This window comes from Halichoerus grypus, chromosome 7 (assembly GCF_964656455.1).
Source record: "Halichoerus grypus chromosome 7, mHalGry1.hap1.1, whole genome shotgun sequence".
Lineage (NCBI taxonomy): Eukaryota > Metazoa > Chordata > Mammalia > Carnivora > Phocidae > Halichoerus > Halichoerus grypus.
The window spans coordinates 9,236,320-9,257,769 of NC_135718.1; the positions used below are offsets into that span (position 1 = coordinate 9,236,320).

The following is a 21,450-nucleotide window of genomic DNA, read 5'->3' on the forward strand; positions in this document are numbered from 1 at the left end:
AAATTCAACACATATTTAGCATAAAGGGAACTTCAAGTTAATAAAAGCAAAACACTAAATGCTTTTTGCCCCTCTGAAATGGGTAATAAAGCAAGTATGTCTGCTCTCACTATGGCTCGTCAACATTTTATTGGAGGTGTTAGCCAGTGCAGTAAGGTAAGAAAAAGAAATAAAAACTATGTAGATTGGAAAGGAAAAATGGAAACTATATTTTTGATGACATGATCATTTAAGGGAAACTTATGAAATCTTAAAAAAAAAAAAAAGCTACGTAAGGCTACTAAAGAGACTCAAGTAAATGTGATGTGGCATCCTGGGTTGGACTAGAAAGACAGACCAGTTGTAGAAGTGGTGAAACTGGAACAAGTTCCATAGATTAGTTAATAGCATTGCCCCAGTGTTAATGTCCTGATTTTGACCTTACTGTGGTTATGTAAAATGTTAACATTAGGGGAAGCAGGGTGAAGGGCATATGGGAATTCTCTGTATTATTTTGCAGTTTTTTTCTGTTGGCCTAAAATTATTTAAAAAAAAAAAAAAAAGATTTTGTAAATGGTGAAAAAAACCCCATAGAATTAATAAGTAATTTTTAAAAGGTTGTAAGAAATATGGGAAATTTTAAAAAATCAGTTGTATATCTACTTACTAGTAATAATAATTGGAAAATGAAACACAATTACCATTTAAAATACTGTAGAGAGCCCATAAAAATCATATGGGTAAATTTAACATCTAATTTTAAATTACTACACATCAAAAACTATGAAATATTGCTGAAAGAAATTAAAGATGATCTAAATAAATGGGAAGATATGCCATGTTCACCAAAGAGACAACTCAAAGTTATTAAGACACCAGTTCTTCCCAAAAGTGATCTATAGTTTCAAAGCAATGCATTAAAAAATCCTTGCAGGCTTTTTGTAAAATTGACAATTTGATTTTAAAGTGAATATGGAAAAGCAAAGGACCTAGAATAGCTAAAGCATTTCTGAAAAAGAACAAAGTTGGAGGACTAACACTATCTGATTTCAAGACTTAATATAGAGCTATATAGTCATGGCAGTGTGATATGGACATAAACAAGACCCACAGATCAATGGAATGGAGCAGGATCCCCAAATAGATCTCTTTTCACTGAGTGTCAAAATCTGAATTCACATAAATTATGTGTCTAATGTGTGTGTGTGTGTGTGTATACATTTTTAAAAAGCCTGTTGTTATATGAAAACAATGAATCATGGAACACTACATCAAAAACTAATGATGTACTGCATGGTGACTAACAGAACATAATAAAATTAAATTAAATTAAGAAAAATAAAAAGGCTGTTTCTTCTTGCCATTTCTCTGCACATGTCATATTATACCATCTGTGATGTCCACATAAAGGACCCACCCATCATCTTGAGCCCCATGGACAAAGAACACAGGACAAAGTCCTGCCAGAAAGAGATGATAGAGATGTTTGCATTCAGAGGAGGTGACGGCTTGTCCCACCTTCATTGCCTAATATCCCAGGTCTGCTGGACTCTTGCCTTTAAGCCAAAAACAATTTCCAAATGTTCCTGAAGGAAACTTTCACAGGACAATGGCAGATTTTGCTTTCTTCCTCCTGTTGGCAAATCCCATTCCTGCCTTTGTTCCACCGTAAGAGGGGTATGTGTGTAATCAGCCCAAGCAGAGCGGCATCCCACTTGGAAAATGCCTTCAATCTGCTTCTCTTCACCCATCTCCTCTAAAGCAGCTGTCTGTGGAGTCTATTTCATGCTAAAAGTTAACAGAAAATCAGGGAGATGGATAAACTTGTACATTCTTTCCTCACATTCTCATACACCTTATCTCTGAACACCCACAGTTTTGCCACATGGGAAGTTCTCTGAGCCCCTGGCTATTACGAGTCTCTGCCCAGCATGGTCAAGAGTGTCCCCCTGTCTTGCACTTGTTACAATGTGCATTGTATTGTACACTGCCCTTCTGTATGCCTGTCTCACCTCCCTACATTGGATCTCCCACAAGAGAGGAACCCTGTCTGTTCATCTCTGTAACCTCACCATCTAACAAAGAGTTGAGGTCATGGCAGGCATGCCCATGTGAATGTACATATGAATATGTGAAAAGTGTTCTTCCTTACAGAGTTCTCCCTACACTTATGTTGACTAAAACATCCTACTCTAATCCCCATATAACAAGCTTCTATACCGGCAGCTTTTGCCAGTAACATCAATACTTGCAAAACATGCAAAACAAATGTTTAATGGTTAGTCCGTCCCATAGGGTGCTTCTGTAGATGAGAGAAAGTGAAAATTTTGTCCACACACCAGTCAAAGGCTAGTCTCATCCCATCCCTACATCCCAACCCTAAATGTGCCAGGTTCTTGCCTCTGTATTTGTGCTCCACATTGCTCTGCCACCAGACCACATGACCTTGAGTGACTCCCCTTAAGCCCTTTCTCTTTAACTTTCCACAAGTGGAATAAGCCACTGGGTAAGCCCTCCATCTGGTGAGCTAGCTGGGATGTACGTCCCAGAGATGGTCAACTCCCTACTTCCCACATTCTCTTTTTGATAGTTTACTTCTCAGATGCATCATGTAGTAACCCATATAGGGGACAGAGTTGAGTCAGATGCCGGTGGGGCATGGGGCGCAACAATACAAGAACAGAATCTGGACCCTGCCCAATCCTCACCATCAGGGGAGGGCAAGTAACACCACAAGCCTACTATCTTAACTTGAGATGGCTCCAAGGAGAACCAACTTTTCTCCTATTTTATTTGTGTTCAGACGTCACAAGCACTGATAGACAGAAAGGAGCATTCCAAATATGGGAAGTTTGCCCATCCCCTGTCTCCGGCCTTGTCTGGTTGTAGTGGGACCAGCAGAATCATGGTTGGGTTTTCCTGGCGCCATCTTCATGCCAGACTAACACAGGAAGTTGTAATTTAGAGATAAGGAAAACCACAGTTAACACCCTCCCTCCATAATCTGATGGAGTCTCAGAACTGCAAAGTCATTTCTGGGTTAGTCTATGGAAAATTAAGCGGATCTCCAGCCTCACTCGTCAGGGAAGCCATTAAGCCGAGTGAACTCAGCCGTTATGCCAGCTACAAGCTCAGGAAGCTACAAGCTTCCAGCCTCATGGGAAGAGGGCAGGTTTCATGAGCATGAACCTAGTGGTACCTCTGCTGTGACAGAGGGACAACAGAATACCCACTCACTCCACAGCAGAGAGCCAAGGAAGAGAGGGTCATTTAAAGCTAGAAAGGAAGGAGTTGTTTAAAATGAAAACATTTTAAGGCAAATCTGTAGAGACAGAAAGGAGACTTGAAGACTCCTTTAGTCGACACAGGATTAATTGTAAATGGGCACAAGGGATCTTTTTAGGGTGATGGAAGTGTTCCAAACTGAATTGTAGAGACAGTTGCACAACTCGGTACCAAGTTACTACAAATCATTGAATTACATGCCTAAAACAAGTGAATTTCATGGTGGGTAAAGTTTACCTCGATAAGGTTGTTTTATCTTTTTAATTTTTTTTCTTTTTAAAGATCTTATTTCTTTATTGGACAGAGAGAGAGACAACAAGAGAGGGAACACAAGCGGGGGGAGGGGGGGAGAGGGAGAAGCAGGCTTCCCGCTGAGCAGGGAGCCTGATGCGGGGCTCCATCCCAGGACCCTGGGACCGTGACCTGAGCCGAAGGCAGATGCTTAATGACTGAGCCACTCCGGTGCCCCGATAAGATTGTTTAAAAAAAAATTAAACTGTTGGGGCACCTGGCTGGCTCAGTCAGTAGAGCACGTGACTCTTGATTTCAGGATCATGAGTTCAAGCCTCATGTTGGGCGAAGAGCTGACTTAAAAAAAAATTAAACTGTTGAGCATGCCACCTTCTTCAAAGGATGTTGTGATGCATGTCTCACTCCCCTGCAGGAAAAGTGCCAACTCTTCATCGTGGCCTAACAGGCTCTCCTGATCTTTGCTGCCTCCTTTTCTGGCCTTTTACCCATCACATCCCCATACTCCTTCTGCTCCTGCAAACCTGGTTCTTTCAGTTTCCTGGACTCACCAGCCTCTCCCAGCTCTCTCCGCTTTTCTGTTTCCTCTGTGTGGCAACCCCTCCTGTCCACCTAATTTGTCTTTCATGGGTTAGTGCAGATGTCCCTTCCTCTATAGAGTGATCAAATCGAGCCCCACCCTCAGGGTGGGAAGGGGCGGGACTCCCCAGGCTTAGGAGCGCTGGGCCTCATGGACATCTTCCAAGCTCTCTTTCCTGGGACTCATGTTTCCTTTGGGAATGAGGTCTCACTATCTGCTGCTGACCCCAGGGTCCTGGCCTTGGAGCCACTACCCACTTTCCCTGCCCCTGTCCTTCCCTTCAGCCTAAATGTAACCTTATGGCCAAGACCAGACTGGAGCAGTCAAAGCTTGGGCTCACTGTTCAGGGAAGTAGACACAATTAGTAAGGAGCATGGAACAACAAGATTCCGCTCATCTCTGGCTGTGAACTACCCCAGGGGCTCTCGGTCTGGCTCCTGGTTCTTGACTTTGCTCCCAGCCTTCTCCCTGTGACAGAAGCCACTTTCCCTCACCACCAGGGCACCTACAGGAAGGGCTAGACCTTCTAAGAGCTAAGATGCAAGAGAGTGAGACCCAGAGAGCGGCAGTAATTTTCTCTCCTGTTAAAGCCCTTCTTCCATGGGCCCTTTTCCTGCCTGAGGACTGGCCTCTCCCTTATGCCTTCAGGGAGACCCCTCCACCTCCTACCCACAGTGGTGCGGCCTCACCTAAGTGATTCAACCAGTCAGCCAGAGCAGAAACCGGCCCTAGAGATGCATGCTGCTGGGAGCTGAGGGCTGTTTTTGCTCACCACCCGCAACCCCTCCCTTTACTCCCTGGCCAGCAGAGGTGGATCTTGAACTACTGCCACAGAGCTTCTGGTTCACTGTATAGTGGCATCTTAGCTAAGTTTTGGGTTTTTTTTTTTTTTTCATTCCACAAATATTTATTGAGTGCCTTCTATGTGTCAGGGACCCTGATGGGGGCTTGGAAAATAGCAATTAATAAGTAAAGTTCTCGGGCTCTTGGAGCTTACATCCTACTGAGAGAGGGGAGACACTAATAACATAACTACAGATGGACCTGCAAAGAACCCAGCAGAAATTCTGGTGGAGAAAACTAGAAAACTCACACAGGTGGGAATACCATCACCCTGGCTGAGATTCTCAAGTTTGACTAAGTTATCTCTCTGGCACTTGAAATTCCCCAGATAATCACCGGTTACCCCTCAGACAGGAAAAGAATCAGCAACCCTGCTTCTGACACCTCAGCGTGTCCAAAACATTTCCCAGAGGTCGAGATGTGAAACGGGCCTCCCCTTGCCCTGAGGCTCCATATTCCCGGTGGACCTCCCAAGGAGGTTCCAAAAGAGCCACAGCTGACCCCATGCCTAAGTAACTGTTTGTAACAACTAAGGGGCCTGGAGCAGCTGGGAATGGGATTTGAGAAGCAGGTTGGTGTATAGCAGTGTGAGTTCCGGCCACGAGCCCTCTGGGCTGACCCTACCTTCGGATTCCTCCCAGGCACCAACCAGCTGCCTTTTGCACTTACCTGTGCATGTGAATCACCTGGGGAACTTTTGAAATGCACATCGGGATTCAGCAAATCTGGAGCAGGGCCTGAGATTCTGCATTTCTAACATGCTCCTAAGCGATCGATACCACTTCTACTGGTCCACAGACCACACTTGGACTAGCATCCCATGTTGAGTGGTCCTACACTGAGTCGCCACTTTGTTTTTCTTGGACCAGCAGCTTTGGTATCACCTGGGAACTTGTTGCAGTGCAGAATTTTAAGTCCCACCCCAGATCTACCAAATAAGACTTGGCATTTTAAGGAAATATCCAGGAGATTTATTTGCACGTTAACTTTGGAGAAGTGCTGGTCTAGAAGACCTTCCCAGGGCTCTGATCTGCCTAGACCCAATGGCTTTGTAGAGGAAACTATGATTTTAAAGCACGCAGCTTCTCATATAAAGACTGTATCCTATGCAATGTTAAAAAGGAGCACCATTTCCATAAATGAGGGGGCTACTACATAGAAAATCTTACCGCTGGAGAGGGCAGATGGCTGATGGGTCTTTGGAGAGACAACTTGCAATGAGCAGCAGGACCCACCAGAGGGAGCCAGAGCCCAGGCGCTGACTGCAGGGCCGCAAGTGGGGAGGAAGAAAGTCCTCCTGGTTTTTGTGGGTGATTTGCGAGTGCGCGTAGTGCACACACATGCACGCATTTCTTGGTAGCCATATAAAATTAAGCTGGAAAATACTTTTTAAAAGGTGGGAAATAATTGAGCATTATAGCTGAAAAACTGAGAGTAGGACGTTAAGAAAGTTCAAAAGAAAAAACCCAAGTTTTTAGAGACTGTAGAATATCATTATAAATATATATAACGTAATCTAGGAGAGTATTGTCCCTACCTAGGGTAGGAAATGATTTCTTAAACAAGGCTCGGGAAGCACTAACCAATCAAGGAAAGACTGGTAAGTTGGGAGTGCACCTGGCATAAGAGACACCTAAATTTAAGAAAGGAGAGGGCCAAGTCCACAGTAGGAGCAGGTGTTTGCCATGTATTGAACCGGTGAAGGGCTTCCATCAAGAATACGTAAGGACATCCCACATATCAACAAGAAAACAAAAACTTATTAGAAAAAATGGGCAGGGGCGGAGCAAGATGGCAGAGGAGTAGGAGACCTGGATTTCGTCTGGTCTCAGGAATTCAGCTGGATAGGGATCAAACCATTCTGAACACCTACGAACTCAACAGAAGATCGAAGAAAAGAAGAGCAGCAACTCTCTGAACAGAAAAGCGACCACTTTCTGGAAGGTGGGACGTGCGGAGAAGGGAATCTGAGGCCATATGGGAGGATAGATGGCGGGGGAGGGGCCTCCGTCGGCCGCTTCTGGCAAGTGATAGAGCCGCGGAGCACAAAATCGGAACTTTTAGAAGTCGGCTCCGCTGAGGGACGTCACTCCGGTGGCTAAGCAGGGGGTGGAACCCTCGTGGGACAGTGTGGTCTCAGGACCCTCGGGGTCACAGAAAGACCTGGGGTGCCTGAGTGCGGCAGAGCTCCCAGGTATCGGAGCAGGGAAGCCGGCTGCAGAGACGGAGCCCAGGCGCGGGCTCTCAGCTCGGGGTTGCTATAAACCGTGATCCGCGGCTCAGTCGGGCCACTGCTCCTCCAGCAGGGACCCAACAAGCGGCAGATCCGGGGAGACTCACCTTCTTCCCCCGGGAGGAGAGGTGCGGGAGTGCACCGCAGGGATCTGCTGGGTTCGGAGACTCCACACGGGGTCGGGTGCCAGATAGAAAGGCGCGGTCACAGGCCGGGTGAGCGCGGAGTGTGGCCGGAGACCGGGGAGACGGGAGTGACTGACGGCTTTTCTCTGGGGGCGCACTGAGGAGAGGGACCCTGAGTTCTCGGCTCCGCCGGGGCGGAGACTGGGAGGCCGCCATTTTCACTCTCGGCCTCCAAAGCTGTACGGAAAGCTTGCAGGGAACAAAAGCTCCCGAGAGCAAACCCGAGCAGATTACTTAGCCCGGACCGGCAAGGGCGGGGCAATTCCGCCTCCGGCAAAGGCATTTGGGAACCACGGCAACAGGCCCCTCCCCCAGAAGATCAGCGAGAACAGCCAGCCAAGACCAGGTTTACCGATCAATGAGAACGGCAGAACTCCAGCGCTAGGGGAATACTGCACATAGAATTCATGGCTTTTTTACCATGATTCTGTAGTCTTTCAAAGTTAATTTTTTTTTTAACTGTTTTTTGTGGGGTTTTTTTGAATTTTTCTTTTTCCCTTTTTCAACCAACATCTTATCAATCCCTTTTTTAAAAAACATTTTTATTTTTCATTTTTAGAGTCATATTCTATCCCTTCATAGTAGTTACCTGTATTTTGGCATATATATATATATATATATATATATATATATATAAGTTGTTCTCTCTTTAAAATTTTGAGATAGTTTCTTCTAACAGATCCAAATATACCCTAAATCTCTAGTGTACGGTTTTTTTCTACTCCCCTGCCTGATCACATTCTCTCCCTTTTTTTTTCTATTTTTTTTTAAAGCCTCTTCTTTCTTTTTTCAAACAACTTCTTATCAATTCCTTTTATAAAATTTTTTATAATTTTCATCTTTACAGTCATATTCCATCCCTTCATCATATCAACCCTTATTTTTGTACATATATAAGTTTTTCTTTCGTTAAAATTTTGTGAGGCACTTTCTTCTAACAGACCAAAATACACCCAAAATCTAGTGTGTGGCACTGATCTATGTACCAGCCTGATCATATTTGATCATAATCTTTTTTTTGTTTGTTTTGTTCTGTTTTTGTTTGTTTTTATCTTTATCTTTTTCTTTTTCTTGTTTCTCTCTTTCCCTTTCTTTTCCCCCGGTTTCAGGTCTTTTCTGATTTGTTTAGAGTATATTTTCTGGGGACATTGTTACCCTGTTAGCATTTTGTTCTCTCATTAATCTATTCTCCTCTGGACAAAATGACAAGGCAGAAAAAATCACCTCAACAAAAAGAACAAGAAGTAGTACCGACTGCCAGGGACCTATTCAATACAGACATAAGTACAATGTCGGATCTAGAGTTCAGAATCATCACTTTAAAGATACTAGCTGGGCTTGAAAAAAGCATGGAAGTTATTAGAGAAACCCTTTCTGGAGAAGTAAAAGAACTAAAATCTAACCAAGTCGAAATCAAAAAGCCTATTAATGAGGTGCAATCAAATATGGGGGCGCTAACTGCTAGGATAAATGAGGTAGAAGAGAGAATCAGTGAGATAGAAGACCAAATGATGGAAAATAAAGAAGCTGAGAAAAAGAGAGATAAACAACTACTGCATCACAAGGGCAGAATTCGAGAGATAAGCGATACCATAAGACGAAACAACATTAGAATAATTGGGATCCCAGATGAAGAAGAAAGAGAGAGAGGAGCAGAAGGTATACTGGAGCAAATTATAGCAGAGAACTTCCCTAATTTGGGGAAGGAAACAGGCATCAAAATCCAGGAAGCACAGAGAACCCCTCTCAAAATCAATAAAAATAGGTCAACACCCCGACATCTAATAGTAAAACTTACGAGTCTCAGAGACAAAGAGAAAATCCTGAAAGCAGCTCGGGAGAAGAGATATGTAACCTACAATGGTAGAAACATTAGATTGGCAACAGACCTATCCACAGAGACCTGGCAGGCCAGAAAGGACTGGCAGGATATATTCAGAGCACTAAATGAGAAAAATATGCAGCCAAGAATACTATATCCAGCTAAGCTGTCATTGAAAATAGAAGGAGAGATAAAAAGCTTCCAGGACAAACAAAAACTAAAGGAATTTGCAAACACGAAACCAGCCCTACAAGAAATATTGAAAGGGGTCCTCTAAGCAAAGAGAGAGCCTAAAGGAAACACAGACCAGAAAGGAACACAGACAATATACAGTAACAGTCACCTTACAGGCAATATAATGGCACTAAATTCATATCTTTCAATAGTTACACTGAATGTAAATGGGCTAAATGCCCCAATCAAAAGACACAGGCTATCAGATTGGATTAAAAAACAAGACCCATCGATATGCTGTCTGCAAGAGACTCATTTTAGACCCAAAGGCACCCCCAGATTGAAAGTGAGGGGGTGGAAAACCATTTACCATGCTAATGGACACCAAAAGAAAGCTGGGGTGGCAATCCTTATATCAGACAAATTAGATTTTAAACCAAAGACCGTAATAAGAGATGAGGAAGGACACTATATCCTACTTAAAGGGTCTATCCAACAAGAAGATGTAACAATTGTAAATATCTATGCCCCTAACATGGGAGCGGCCAATTATATAAGGCAATTAATAACAAAAGCAAAGAAACACACTGACAACAATACAATAATAGTGGGGGACTTTAATACCCCCCTCACTGAAATGGACAGATCATCTAAGCAAAAGATCAACAAGGAAATAAAGACTTTAAATGACACACTGGACCAAATGGACTTCACAGACATATTCAGAACATTCCATCCCAAAGCAACGGAATACACATTCTTCTCTAGTGCCCATGGAACATTCTCCAGAATCGATCACATCGTAGGTCATAAATCATGTCTCAACTGGTACCAAAAGATTGGGATCATTCCCTGCCTATTTTCAGACCACAATGCTTTGAAACTAGAACTCAATCACAAGAGGAAAGTTGGAAAGAACTCAAATACATGGAGGCTAAAGAGCATCCTACTAAAGAATGAATGGGCCAACCAGGAAATTAAAGAAGAATTTAAAAAATTCATGGAAACCAATGAAAATGAAAACACAACTGTTCAAAATCTTTGGGATACAGCAAAGGCAGTCCTAAGAGGAAAGTATATAGCAATACAAGCCTTTCTCAAGAAACAAGAATGGTCTCAAATACACAACCTAACCCTACACCTAAAGGAGCTGGAGAAAGAACAGCAAATAAAGCCTCAACCCAGCAGGAGAAGAGAAATAATAAAGATCAGAGCAGAAATCAATGAAATAGAAACCAAAAGAACAGTAGAACAGACCAATGAAACTAGGAGCTGGTTCTTTGAAAGAATTAACAAGATTGATAAACCCCTGGCCAGACTTATCAAAAAGAAAAGAGAAATGACCCAAATCAACAAAATCATGAATGAAAGAGGAGAGATCACAACCAACACCAAAGAAATACAAACAATTATAAGAACATATTATGAGCAACTCTATGCCAGCAAATTAGATAACCTGGAAGAAATAGATGCATTCCTAGAGATGTATCAACTACCAAAACTGAACCAGGAAGAAATAGAAAACCTGAACAGACCTACAACCATTAAGGAAATTGAAGCAGTCATCAAAAATCTCCCAAAACACAAAAGCCCAGGGCCAGATGGCTTCCCAGGGGAATTCTACCAAACATTTCAAGAAGAATTAATACCTATCCTTCTGAAACTGTTCCAAAAAATAGAAATGGAAGGAAAACTTTCAAACTCATTTTATGAGGCCTCCATTACCTTGATCCCAAAACCAGACAAAGACCCCATCAAAAAGGAGAATTACAGACCAATATCCCTGATGAACATGGATGCAAAAATTCTCACCAAAATACTAGCCAATAGGATCCAACAGTACATTAAAAGGATTATTCACCACGTCCAAGTGGGATTTATCCCTGGGCTGCAAGTTTGGTCCAACATCCGCAAATCAATCAACGTGATACAATACATTAACAAAAGAAAAAACAAGAATCATATGATCCTCTCAATAGATGCAGAAAAAGCATTTGACAAAGTACAGCATCCTTTCTTGATCAAAACTCTTCAGAGTATAGGGATAGAGGGTACATACCTCAATATCATAAAAGCCATCTATGAAAAACCTACAGCGAATATCATTCTCAATGGGGAAAAACTGAGAGCTTTCCCCCTAAGGTCAGGAACGCGGCAGGGATGTCCACTATCACCACTGCTATTCAACATAGTATTAGAAATCCTAGCCACAGCAATCAGACAACAAAAAGAAATCAAAGGCATCCAAATCGGCAAAGAAGAAGTCAAACTCTCACTCTTTGCAGATGATATGATACTTTATGTGGAAAACCCAAAAGATTCCACCCCAAACTGCTAGAACTCATACAGGAATTCAGTAAAGTGGCAGGATGTAAAATCAATGCACAGAAGTCAGTGGCATTCCTATACACCAACAACAAGACAGAAGAAAGAGAAATTAAGGAGTCGATCCCATTTACAATTGCACCCAAAACCATAAGATACCTAGGAATAAATCTAACCAAAGAGGCAAAGGATCTGTACTCAGAAAACTATAAAATACTCATGAAAGAAATTGAGGAAGACACAAAGAAATGGAAAAATGTTCCATGCTCATGGATTGGAAGAACAAATATTGTGAAGATGTCAATGCTACCTAGAGCAATCTACAGATTCAATGCAATCCCCATCAAAATACCATCCACTTTTTTCAAAGAAATGGAACAAATAATCCTAAAATTTGTATGGAACCAGAAAAGACCCCGAATAGGCAGAGGAATGTTGAAAAAGAAAAGCAAAGCTGGCAGCATCACAGTTCTGGACTTCCAGCTCTATTACAAAGCTGTCATCATCAAGACAGTATGGTACTGGCACAAAAACAGACACATAGATCAATGGAACAGAATAGAGAGCCCAGAAATGGACCCTCAACTCTATGGTCAACTACTCTTTGACCAAGCAGGAAAGAATGTCCAATGGCAAAAAGACAGTCTCTTCAACAAATGGTGTTGGGAAAATTGGACAGCCACATGCAGAAGAATGAAACTGGACCATTTCCTTACACCACACACAAAAATAGACTCCAAATGGTTGAAAGACCTCAGTGTGAGACAGGAGTCCATCAAAATCCTAAAGGAGAACACAGGCAGCAACCTCTTCGACCTCAGCCACAGCAACTTCTTCCTAGAAACATCGCCAAAGGCAAGGGAAGCAAGGGCAAAAATGAACTATTGGGACTTCATCAAGATGAAAAGCTTTTGCAAAGCAAAGTAAACAGTCAACAAAACCAAAAGACAACCAACAGAATGGGAGAAGATATTTGCAAATGACATATCAGATAAAGGGCTAGTATCCAAAATCTATAAAGAACTTATCAAACTCAACACCCAAAGAACAAAGAATCCAATCAAGAAATGGGCAGAAGACATGAACAGACATTTTTCCAAAGAAGACATCCAAATGGCCAAAAGACACATGAAAAAGTGCTCAACATCACTTGGCATCAGGGAAATCCAAATCAAAACCTCAATGAGATATCACCTCACACCAGTCAGAATGGCTAAAATTAACAAGTCAGGAAACGACAGATGTTGGCGGGGATGCGGAGAAAGGGGAACCCTCCTACACTGTTGGTGGGAACGCAAGCTGGTGCAGCCACTCTGGAAAACAGTATGGAGGTTCCTCAAAAAGTTGAAAATAGAGCTACCCTACGATCCAGCAATTGCACTACTGGGTATTTACCCCAAAGATACAAATATAGGGATCTGAAGCGGTACGTGCACCCCGATGTTTATAGCAGCAATGTCCACAATAGCCAAACTGTGGAAAGAGCCAAGACGTCCATCGACAGATGAATGGATAAAGAAGAAGTGGTATATATATACAATGGAATATTATGCAGCCATCAAAAGGAATGAGATCCTGCCATTTGCAATGACGTGGATGGAACTGGAGGGTATTATGCTGAGTGAAATAAGTCAAACAGAGAAAGACATGTATCATATGACCTCACTGATATGAGGAATTCTTAATCTCAGGAAACAAACTGAGGGTTGCTGGAGTGGGGGGTGGGGTGGGAGGAATGGGGTGACTGGGTGATAGACACTGGGGAGAGCATGTGCTCTGGTAAGCGCTGTGAATTATGCAAGACTGTTGAATCTCAGATCTGTACCTCTGAAACAAATAATGCAATATATGTTAAGAAAAAAAAAAAAGAAGATAGCAGGAGGGGAAGAATGAAGGGGGGGAAATCGGAGGGGGAGATGAACCATGAGAGACAATGGACTCTGAAAAACAAACTGAGGGTTCTAGAGGGGAGGGGTGTGGGAGGATGGGTTAGCCTGGTGATGGGTATTAAAGAGGGCACGTTCTGCATGGAGCACTGGGTGTTATGCACAAACAATGAATCATGGAACACTACATCTAAAACTAATGATGTAATGTATGGTGATTAACATAACAATAAAAAATGAAAAAAAAATGGGCAAAAGACTAGAACAGACATTTCACAAAGGGTCAACTCAATGGCCAACAGAAAAAGCATTCAGTCTCATTTGTACCCAGAAAAATGCAAATTAAATCCACTGTGAGATACCACAACATACCCACCAGTGTTGACAAGGGGGAATTACTGGTGGGATTGTGAACTGGTAGAAACTTTGGAATAGAGCCGAGAATTTTGTAGGAAATCGACGCTACACATACCCTAGAACCCAGGACTTCTGCTCCTAGATTTGCACCCACTGGAAAAGCATGCACATAACCCAAGGAGACATGTACAAGAATGCCCCCCAAATCATTATGATTATGAAATCATATGACTAAGAAATCATAACATAATCATGCTAAGCGACGATGAAAATGAGCCAAAGTCAAACATATTGGTAAGAGAGTCTGAAAAACACAATGTTCGGGGAAAAAAGCAGACACAAGGGAGTACATACTATATGCATCTATTACCACAAAGTTCCAAAGTGGGAGAACAGCAAAAAACCCTGCTGTTTAAAGACTATGAAAAAACATTTAAACTAATCTTTAAAAACCTAGTAAATATAAGTAGGTTTGATGATTAATTTTATGTGTCAACTTGGCTGGGCCATGAATAACTCTGGATGTTTCTGTGAGGATGTTTTTGGATGAGATTAACATTTAAATCAGTGGACTTTGGGTAAAGCAAACTGCCCTCCATACCATGGGTGGGCCTCACCCAATCAGTTGAAGGCCTGAACAGAAGAAAGACTGATGTACCTCTAGGAAGAAGAAATTCTGGGAGCAGGCCTGACCTGCAACAGGGGCTCTTCCCTGGGTCCCCAGCCTGCCAGTCTTCCAGCCTCCAAAATCATGTAAGCCACTTCCTTAAACTCTCTTCTCTGTCTCTCTGAACAACGCTGACTAATACAGTAGGTAAAAATAGAAGAAATGTATATAAAAGGTAAAGGCTACAAGGCAGAGACATAAAATGAACATGAAAGTAAAACATAGAGGATTAAAATGACAGGCAGTAGAAGAGGAAGCGTAGAGAACAAGCCAGCCTATGGGGTTGATGACAGTGAATAAAAATGAGCACAAAACCACGTAACAGTCAGGAATAAGACCTGAAGTAAAAATGATCGGGGAGAAATATCTTAAAAAAAAAAAACCAACAGAAAGGTTGGGGATGGCAATGAGAGGGAGAGAAGGAAGTGAGCTCGAAGCAGGTTAGTGGCGCTGAGTGCAGGAAGCATCAGTTTCCCCACAATGTGAAGACCTGTTGCCATGGTGACACCCTCCCAGGCAGACTGGCAGGGTGCCCCTTTCTCACCGCCTTTCCCTGATGTCTGGAGAAGCTGGGTCCTGACCATGGCACCCTTTCCTGTCCATATATTTTGGAATGGGACCATAGCTCCTCCTCCTAAATATCTGGAGGTACCAGCCTGCTGAAACACAGCCAGACTAGAGGATCCCTCATCAGCGCATAGCCCAGAGTAACCAGGGCTGATGTCTCTGTGTATTTCCTGCTTGTCTGTTTCCCTCTTGCATATTTGTGTATTTATAGCACCCAGATCCTCCTCTTTATAAGTTTTATGTTCTGCCTTTTTAAATTATCACATTACACCACAAATACATTATTGGAAATTTGTCCAAGACTGGTTTTTTGATAGGTACATAATATTCCATCATATATCATTCACTGATTGTTTCACAACTATGTGTTGAGTGCATATGATGTGTCAGGTGTGTGGTTCATGCAAGGTCACTCTTCATTAGCACAGACGGCTGAGTCACTGAACACAGAGCAGGAGACCTTTTCTTTACTGCTAAGAGGTACTCTTTGCAGATTCCTGGGTTTGGAGCTGTTCCAGGTAACTGAACTTGCTTGTGTGAATGGGAGGAGCACCGTTGTGTTTTAGATGTTTCACATGGGTATGAGCACTGGACCACGTCCTAAACATCCCGACTTTGAATTTCCTGGTGGAGTCAAAGGCAACCTTTAGGACCCATACTTGTCAGAGACAACACGGAAGTCCTCTTCCATGAGCCGCTGTTTCCTTTTCATTTTTTCCAGTGGGTAATACACTCCTATGGTTCTAAATTCAAGACAGAATAATGTGTACAGTGAAAAGGCTCATTTCCACCACTTTCTCATCTGCCAGGTACCCACCTCCGGTAGCCATTTTATTAGTTTTTGTGTGCGTATTATCCTAGATTTTCTTTATGCAAAATACAAATATATATGCTTATTTGTTCCTTTCCCACTCTAAAAGGTAGTCTACAACTTATATTCTTTTGCACCTTGCTTTGTGCGTTTATGCAAAAACCATACTTAACCATATTTCTTGGAGGTATTTCCATACAAATAAAGATCTTCCTCCCTTGATCTTTATTACTGCGGCATAGTATTCCATTGTATGGTTGGTCATAACTCTCTAACCAATCCCTATTAATGGACATTTGAGTTTGTCGTTAGGTTTGTCATCCCAAACAGGCTGTGTTGACTAACCTTGTGCATATTTTATTTTATACACACAATTGCTGGGCCAAGGGTAAATGCATTTGTAATGTTTGATATATATATAGTCACATTACTTTTTGTAGGGGTTGGGCCAACGTCCATTCTCACCAGGAACACTCTTGATCCCGCCTTTGGCCAGAGGCCCGGGATGATTGCTGATTGAGTCAGCAAGCTAAGCATCTGCTCTGCGAGGCCCCGTGCTAGACCACAGCAACACAAGAATAAGATGCTGCTGGTACTTCCTTTTGAGCAGAGGGAGAGCCAGACTTATTGGACAACCAAGGCAATCTGTGACAGTGCTATAGCATAATGATACCAAGACTATGAGAACACAGACAAAGGGGTGATTTATTCCGCAAGGAAAACTTCAGGGGAGGCACAGGTGAGCTTGAGAGACAAGCAAGTTGCCAAGGGGAGGAGAGGTCCCTGACACCTGGGCACAGCATGAACAACAGCTGGTTCCAAGAAACTGGTTCCAGGAGCCGTGGATAGCATACTTTGATGGAGCATGAGGAACCAAGATTGGAGAGGCAAGTGAAAACCAGAGAGAGACTGAGCCTTCATCCTAAGGGGACTGAGCAGTCTCTGTCAGCTTCTAGGTCGCAGTGACGTGGTCAGGTTGTCCCTCCAGCCATGAGCTCTGCCCCCTCTATTGCCCTGGACTCCAGCACTGCAGGAACATGGTACTGCGTGTCCATTTCACCCCAGGGCATCCTGTGATGCCTAAACTCAGACCTCACAATAGCCCCCAAGCAGGCCAGTTATGATGCAAGAGAAGTTTGTGACTGTCCCTTGGGTTCCCATTACACTGTCCTAGAAAGCAACTCCAGGCATTGACGCCTCCTATCCTAGCCTAGTGTGGGACTATGATCAGAGAATGGGAGAATGGCTGTCAGAAGGTAGGAAAACAGAGGACCCAAGAAAGGAAGGCTGCAGAGGGAATGTGGAATAAGAACGGAACACCAGTCAGAATATGTACCATGAGCGATTCCTTTCGGGATAAAGACTCCCTGTGCTGCCAACGGGGTCTGTGTTCGGCTTCGCCATTGGAGTGAGTGTAGCTGTGCTTCTGGTCCTTTCTCCCCACCCCCCTGCCCCCCAGAACGAACCAAGGGGAGGAGCCCACCCCAGTCACAGTGGTCCTAGCCTGACGAATGCAGAGTCACCCTAATTCCCGCCCCCCACAAAACTATAAGTAGAAAGACCCTTCCCGGAGTCCTACTTTACCTGCCTCTCTGCCTTTCAGGATATGGACCAAATTCTACAAATCAGATCCACGAATTGCCCTCGGGAAATACTCCCCCTTGGAAAAAGAGATCCTAGTAAGTGTCCTAAAGCTTATTCACAGGGAGGCCCCGCTGAAGCAAGGCAGTAGGCTGGGGGTGGGGCAGGAGGTTCAAAACCCACCAGCCACGGAGACACAAGTCTCCCAGTGGCCTCGAGTTGGCTGCGTCCGCTGGAGGCTCCCACACCTGCACAGCAAATCCTCCCTTGTTCCAAAGTCCTGGTCAGGAATAGAGCTGTGAGTGCTGACAACAGACGGGAGCTGCCATCTCTGGAGCCCTTCCCTTGTGCGAGCTGCTTTCATATGTAAGGTCTCGCCATGCCCTGTAAGTCGGTACTATTCTTCCAAATTCACCGTAGAGAAGAAGAGACAGGATTTGAACCCAGCCTGTCTGACCCCACAGCTCCTCCCTGCTTCCCACTGCAGAGGGGCTCAGACTCTCAGCCACAGGGGGAGAGGGGCCACGAGGCAATTCTTTCGGTGGGTGCCCTGTTCCTGTCCCGTTGCGATTTTAACAGTCCCCTTCACGTTGTCAGCGTCTGGGTGGTGTTCACACCGTAGCGGCAAAACGGCTTCTGACTCACAAGCAAGAGGAAGAGTGGAAGATGCTCAAGGAGCTCCAATCACTGTCTTCGGACTACAAGCGGGCGATGGACTATAGAACACAGCATTCCCTTCCCTGTGCCACCTGTAGGCCCCTCGAAAAAATATGGACTGCAAAGGTGATCGTGCCCCCAGAGGAGTTAAGAATGCCACAGCGCGAGAAGCTCACCATCATCAAGCACATAGAACGGATGCAGCTTGCTCGAGCCCTGAGAAACAGGCAACTCTTGCCCTACATTGAGAGGTTTCGGGGCTCTTCCTTTCTGTCCAGAGGGGGCCTGTGCCCAAAGGCGAAAGACAAGACGAGGGAAGATGAGGATAACAAGGACGCTGATTTCTACAGTGACACCAAGCAAGAGGCGAGAAGCAACGCAGAGAACACAGCCACAAAAAGACAAGAAATAAACATGAACATAATTTTCAAGTCAGAGGAACCAAAAAAGTGTTTCACACACCAGCCAAATGACCGGAAACCATTCATCCCCACCAAGAAAGTGGAACGCTCCATCACGGGCTTAACCAACCGGAATCTCCTCCCCGTAGCTGAATTCCCTGGCGACCTACTGCTGATGAATCAGGATTTCATATCCCGGGGAGCCCACCCCACTGAGGGGACGAAGGTCAGCCTCCCGGGGGAAGAGAGCGTCTGGAAAGAGTACACGCACAGAGCTGCTCATCAGGATTAAAGTCCTACTATTCCCATGGTAACCAAGGGTCCTGGTCCTTATTACTCCCGAGGCTCTGCCCCGGTCCCTGGATCTCCAGGGCTCCTCCAGGTAAGACCTACCGGCAGAGGCTTCCTGGTTTCAGACATCCCTTGGCTCTCGGCTCTGGGCTGCCACCCTCACCCGCAGCCCGGGCCTTTCCAGGATGCAGACCCATCCTTTGCACCCACTGCCACGGGGCCTGTGTCTTTTGCCCCTGCCGGTGAAACAGACCACCCTCAAATGTACTGGCTTAAAACAACACTCACTGATTTAGCTTGTAATTCTGTGGCTCAGCAATTTAGGTTGGGTTCAGTCGGCTTCCTCTTGTGTCTGCAGTTACCTGCAGGTCAGTTAGGTGATCCCCCAGGGGGTGGACAAGCATCAGCGGGGTCCGTGCGAGGGACTGGCCACACATTTCCTGCGTGCAGCAGGCTGGCCCAGGCTGGTTCCCAGGCCACTGCAGAACCCAGGAGAGTAAGTGGATGTTTGCTAGGCCCTTGGAGCCAAGACTCAGAACTGGCACTCTGTCACTGTGTCAAGTGGTGTGGGCCAACGCAAGACACACGGCTGGTCCAGATGCAAGGGTGGGCATATGGACTTCATCTCTGGATAGGAAGAGTTGCAAAATCACACTGCAAAGTGCATGGACACAGGGAAGCAGGTATGGTTGGGACCCTGAAATCAATCCATCTCCCACAGTTCCTGGAGCTGGGACCAGCCGATAGCCCAGATGGGGGAGAGAATGCTCCTCAAGGAGAAGGCTGCCCAGACCTAAAGTCTGGAGGTCGGCTCCATGCTTCCCATGTCTTGCTGAGCTATGCAGCTTCTACCTCAGAAGGTGGAGCCCACCCATTCCTGGCCTCCTCTCTTTGCAGCCCTGCTCTTGAGTCTAGCCAGGTGACCCACACCTTCCCTATCAAGCCAAGTGCAGGTACAGGGCACACAGGGCTGTCACGGGCACAGCTCCTTCGGGCATGTCCGGAGGGGCATGCAGGGTCTCTGAGGTTAGCTCCAGCAGCTCCCATGAAGGCCTGCCTGTGCCGCCGGGTCGCAGATCCAGCAGACAGCTGCCGGGGCAGCACATTCAGCATCTGAGAAACAGGGACGCATTCATTTCTTGTCTGCATCTGAAGCACAGAAGGATCCCTTAGTTCATTGCACCCTGTCCTCAGCGAACTGCACACAGTTGGAAAGACACTGAACTTGTCCATGTGGGCCCATGGCTTCCTGGCACAAGGCCAGCTTTCTTTCTGGCCCCTCCTCTTGGGTGGGGGTGGGGGTCAGATGCTTATGTCAGCTCCTTCAGAACCACAGCTGCTCTCCCAGCAGAGGGAGAGCCCTGGGTGTGTGTGGGGGGGAGGCTCCTCCCTCTCTCATTTTCCAGGATAACTCCATCGGCCACAGGGGCAGGTGAAGAGAAAGGCATCACAAGGAGCCTCTATGGCTCGCGTTCCAGCATGCGCATGCTAGGAAGGTGCACACACGAGCTGTGTCTTTTCAAGTCAGCCTCAGTCAATCATAAAGCAAGGCTAACGTTCCAAACTCAAGGACATCTCACCACGCATCTACCTTGGCTTCATACGTGTCACCCAAAGCAAACGCAAGTCATACATCAGCCCGTAAGCAACAAGGGTGGGAAGTTAATGCACCTGCTATGTGGCCCTGGGTACGAGGACTCGGTCTGGTTCGGGCCGGCTCTTGGCATCCTCTGCTTATTGTGTTCAAGCAGCGGAAGGTCTCTGTGTCCACAGATCAGTGGGGCAGAGCCTTGGGGGGCAGTGGTGCTTCTGATGTAGTGAGGGGCGTCGGCATCTTGAGAGGTTGACAGTTTGCTCCAAAAGTCCTCCCTGCTCAAAGTTTAATCCATATTTAGTTCTTCCAGACCTCTTCTGGTTCTAGTGACTCTCAGCTCCTGGTCCTTCCAGGCTCTCTTGGCCTTGCTGATGATCAGTTTATCACCAGCACACTCTGTTTTAGCGATATCCCTCAGCTCACTGCTGTTGGCGGCTTACATCACTGCTTGACGTGAGTGACTCCATCGTGCTCTCTACTCTGGATCCTTGTCTCAGCCTAAAGGTCACCTCTCCAGAGGCAAAGGTCACCAAGTGCTTAATGTATCTGGGCTTTACTGATAAGATGAAACACACAGTCCTCCCTAAGCTTCCCCCACCCTTGGTTGGCGTGGGGGGAGGAGAGTGGCAAAAGATGGTTACAATGATTTTGTCAGCACAGTGCCCCCCAACAAAGGCAAAATATCTGATGGACTAGGCCAGTTTCCTTGTTCCCCTGCTGGGGAAGTCTTTCTGAACTTGAATTAACTTGGACTTTTCTAGAGGGCTCCTGGAAAAAACTTAAAAGCATTTGTTCTCTCTCTTTATAAAAAGGAAGATATTGAACTAGTTAGGTTTATTTGACATGTTAAATTACATGGAAGCATTGTCAAATAGGAAGTGATGTCTGACCTTTTTAGGTTACTTTGGGATGGGGATATGTGTTAATACAAGTTTTCTAGAAATTATATGGCATTCCTAGAAA

General features: G+C 45.0%; 1 protein-coding gene across 1 annotated transcript; it reads left to right on the forward strand.

The window, feature by feature from the left end:
* Positions 1 to 17,186: 17,186 nt before the first annotated feature.
* C7H10orf120 (chromosome 7 C10orf120 homolog) lies at positions 17,187 to 18,894 on the forward strand. Its single transcript, XM_036070268.2, has 3 exons — positions 17,187 to 17,371; positions 17,567 to 17,642; positions 18,142 to 18,894. The coding sequence occupies exons 1-3, from the start codon at positions 17,187 to 17,189 to the stop codon at positions 18,892 to 18,894; spliced, it is 1,014 nt and encodes a 337-aa protein (XP_035926161.1).
* Positions 18,895 to 21,450: the final 2,556 nt, after the last annotated feature.

Bases quoted from the DNA above. Each gene is read 5' to 3' on its own strand.
- C7H10orf120 (XM_036070268.2), top strand. From the start codon at position 17,187: ATGATCAGAGAATGGGAGAATGGCTGTCAGAAGGTAGGAAAACAGAGG. The intron at 17,372-17,566 runs GTGAGTGTAGCT...TCTGCCTTTCAG, and splicing joins TGTTCGGCTTCGCCATTGGA to GATATGGACCAAATTCTACA. The intron at 17,643-18,141 runs GTAAGTGTCCTA...TCACGTTGTCAG, and splicing joins CCTTGGAAAAAGAGATCCTA to CGTCTGGGTGGTGTTCACAC.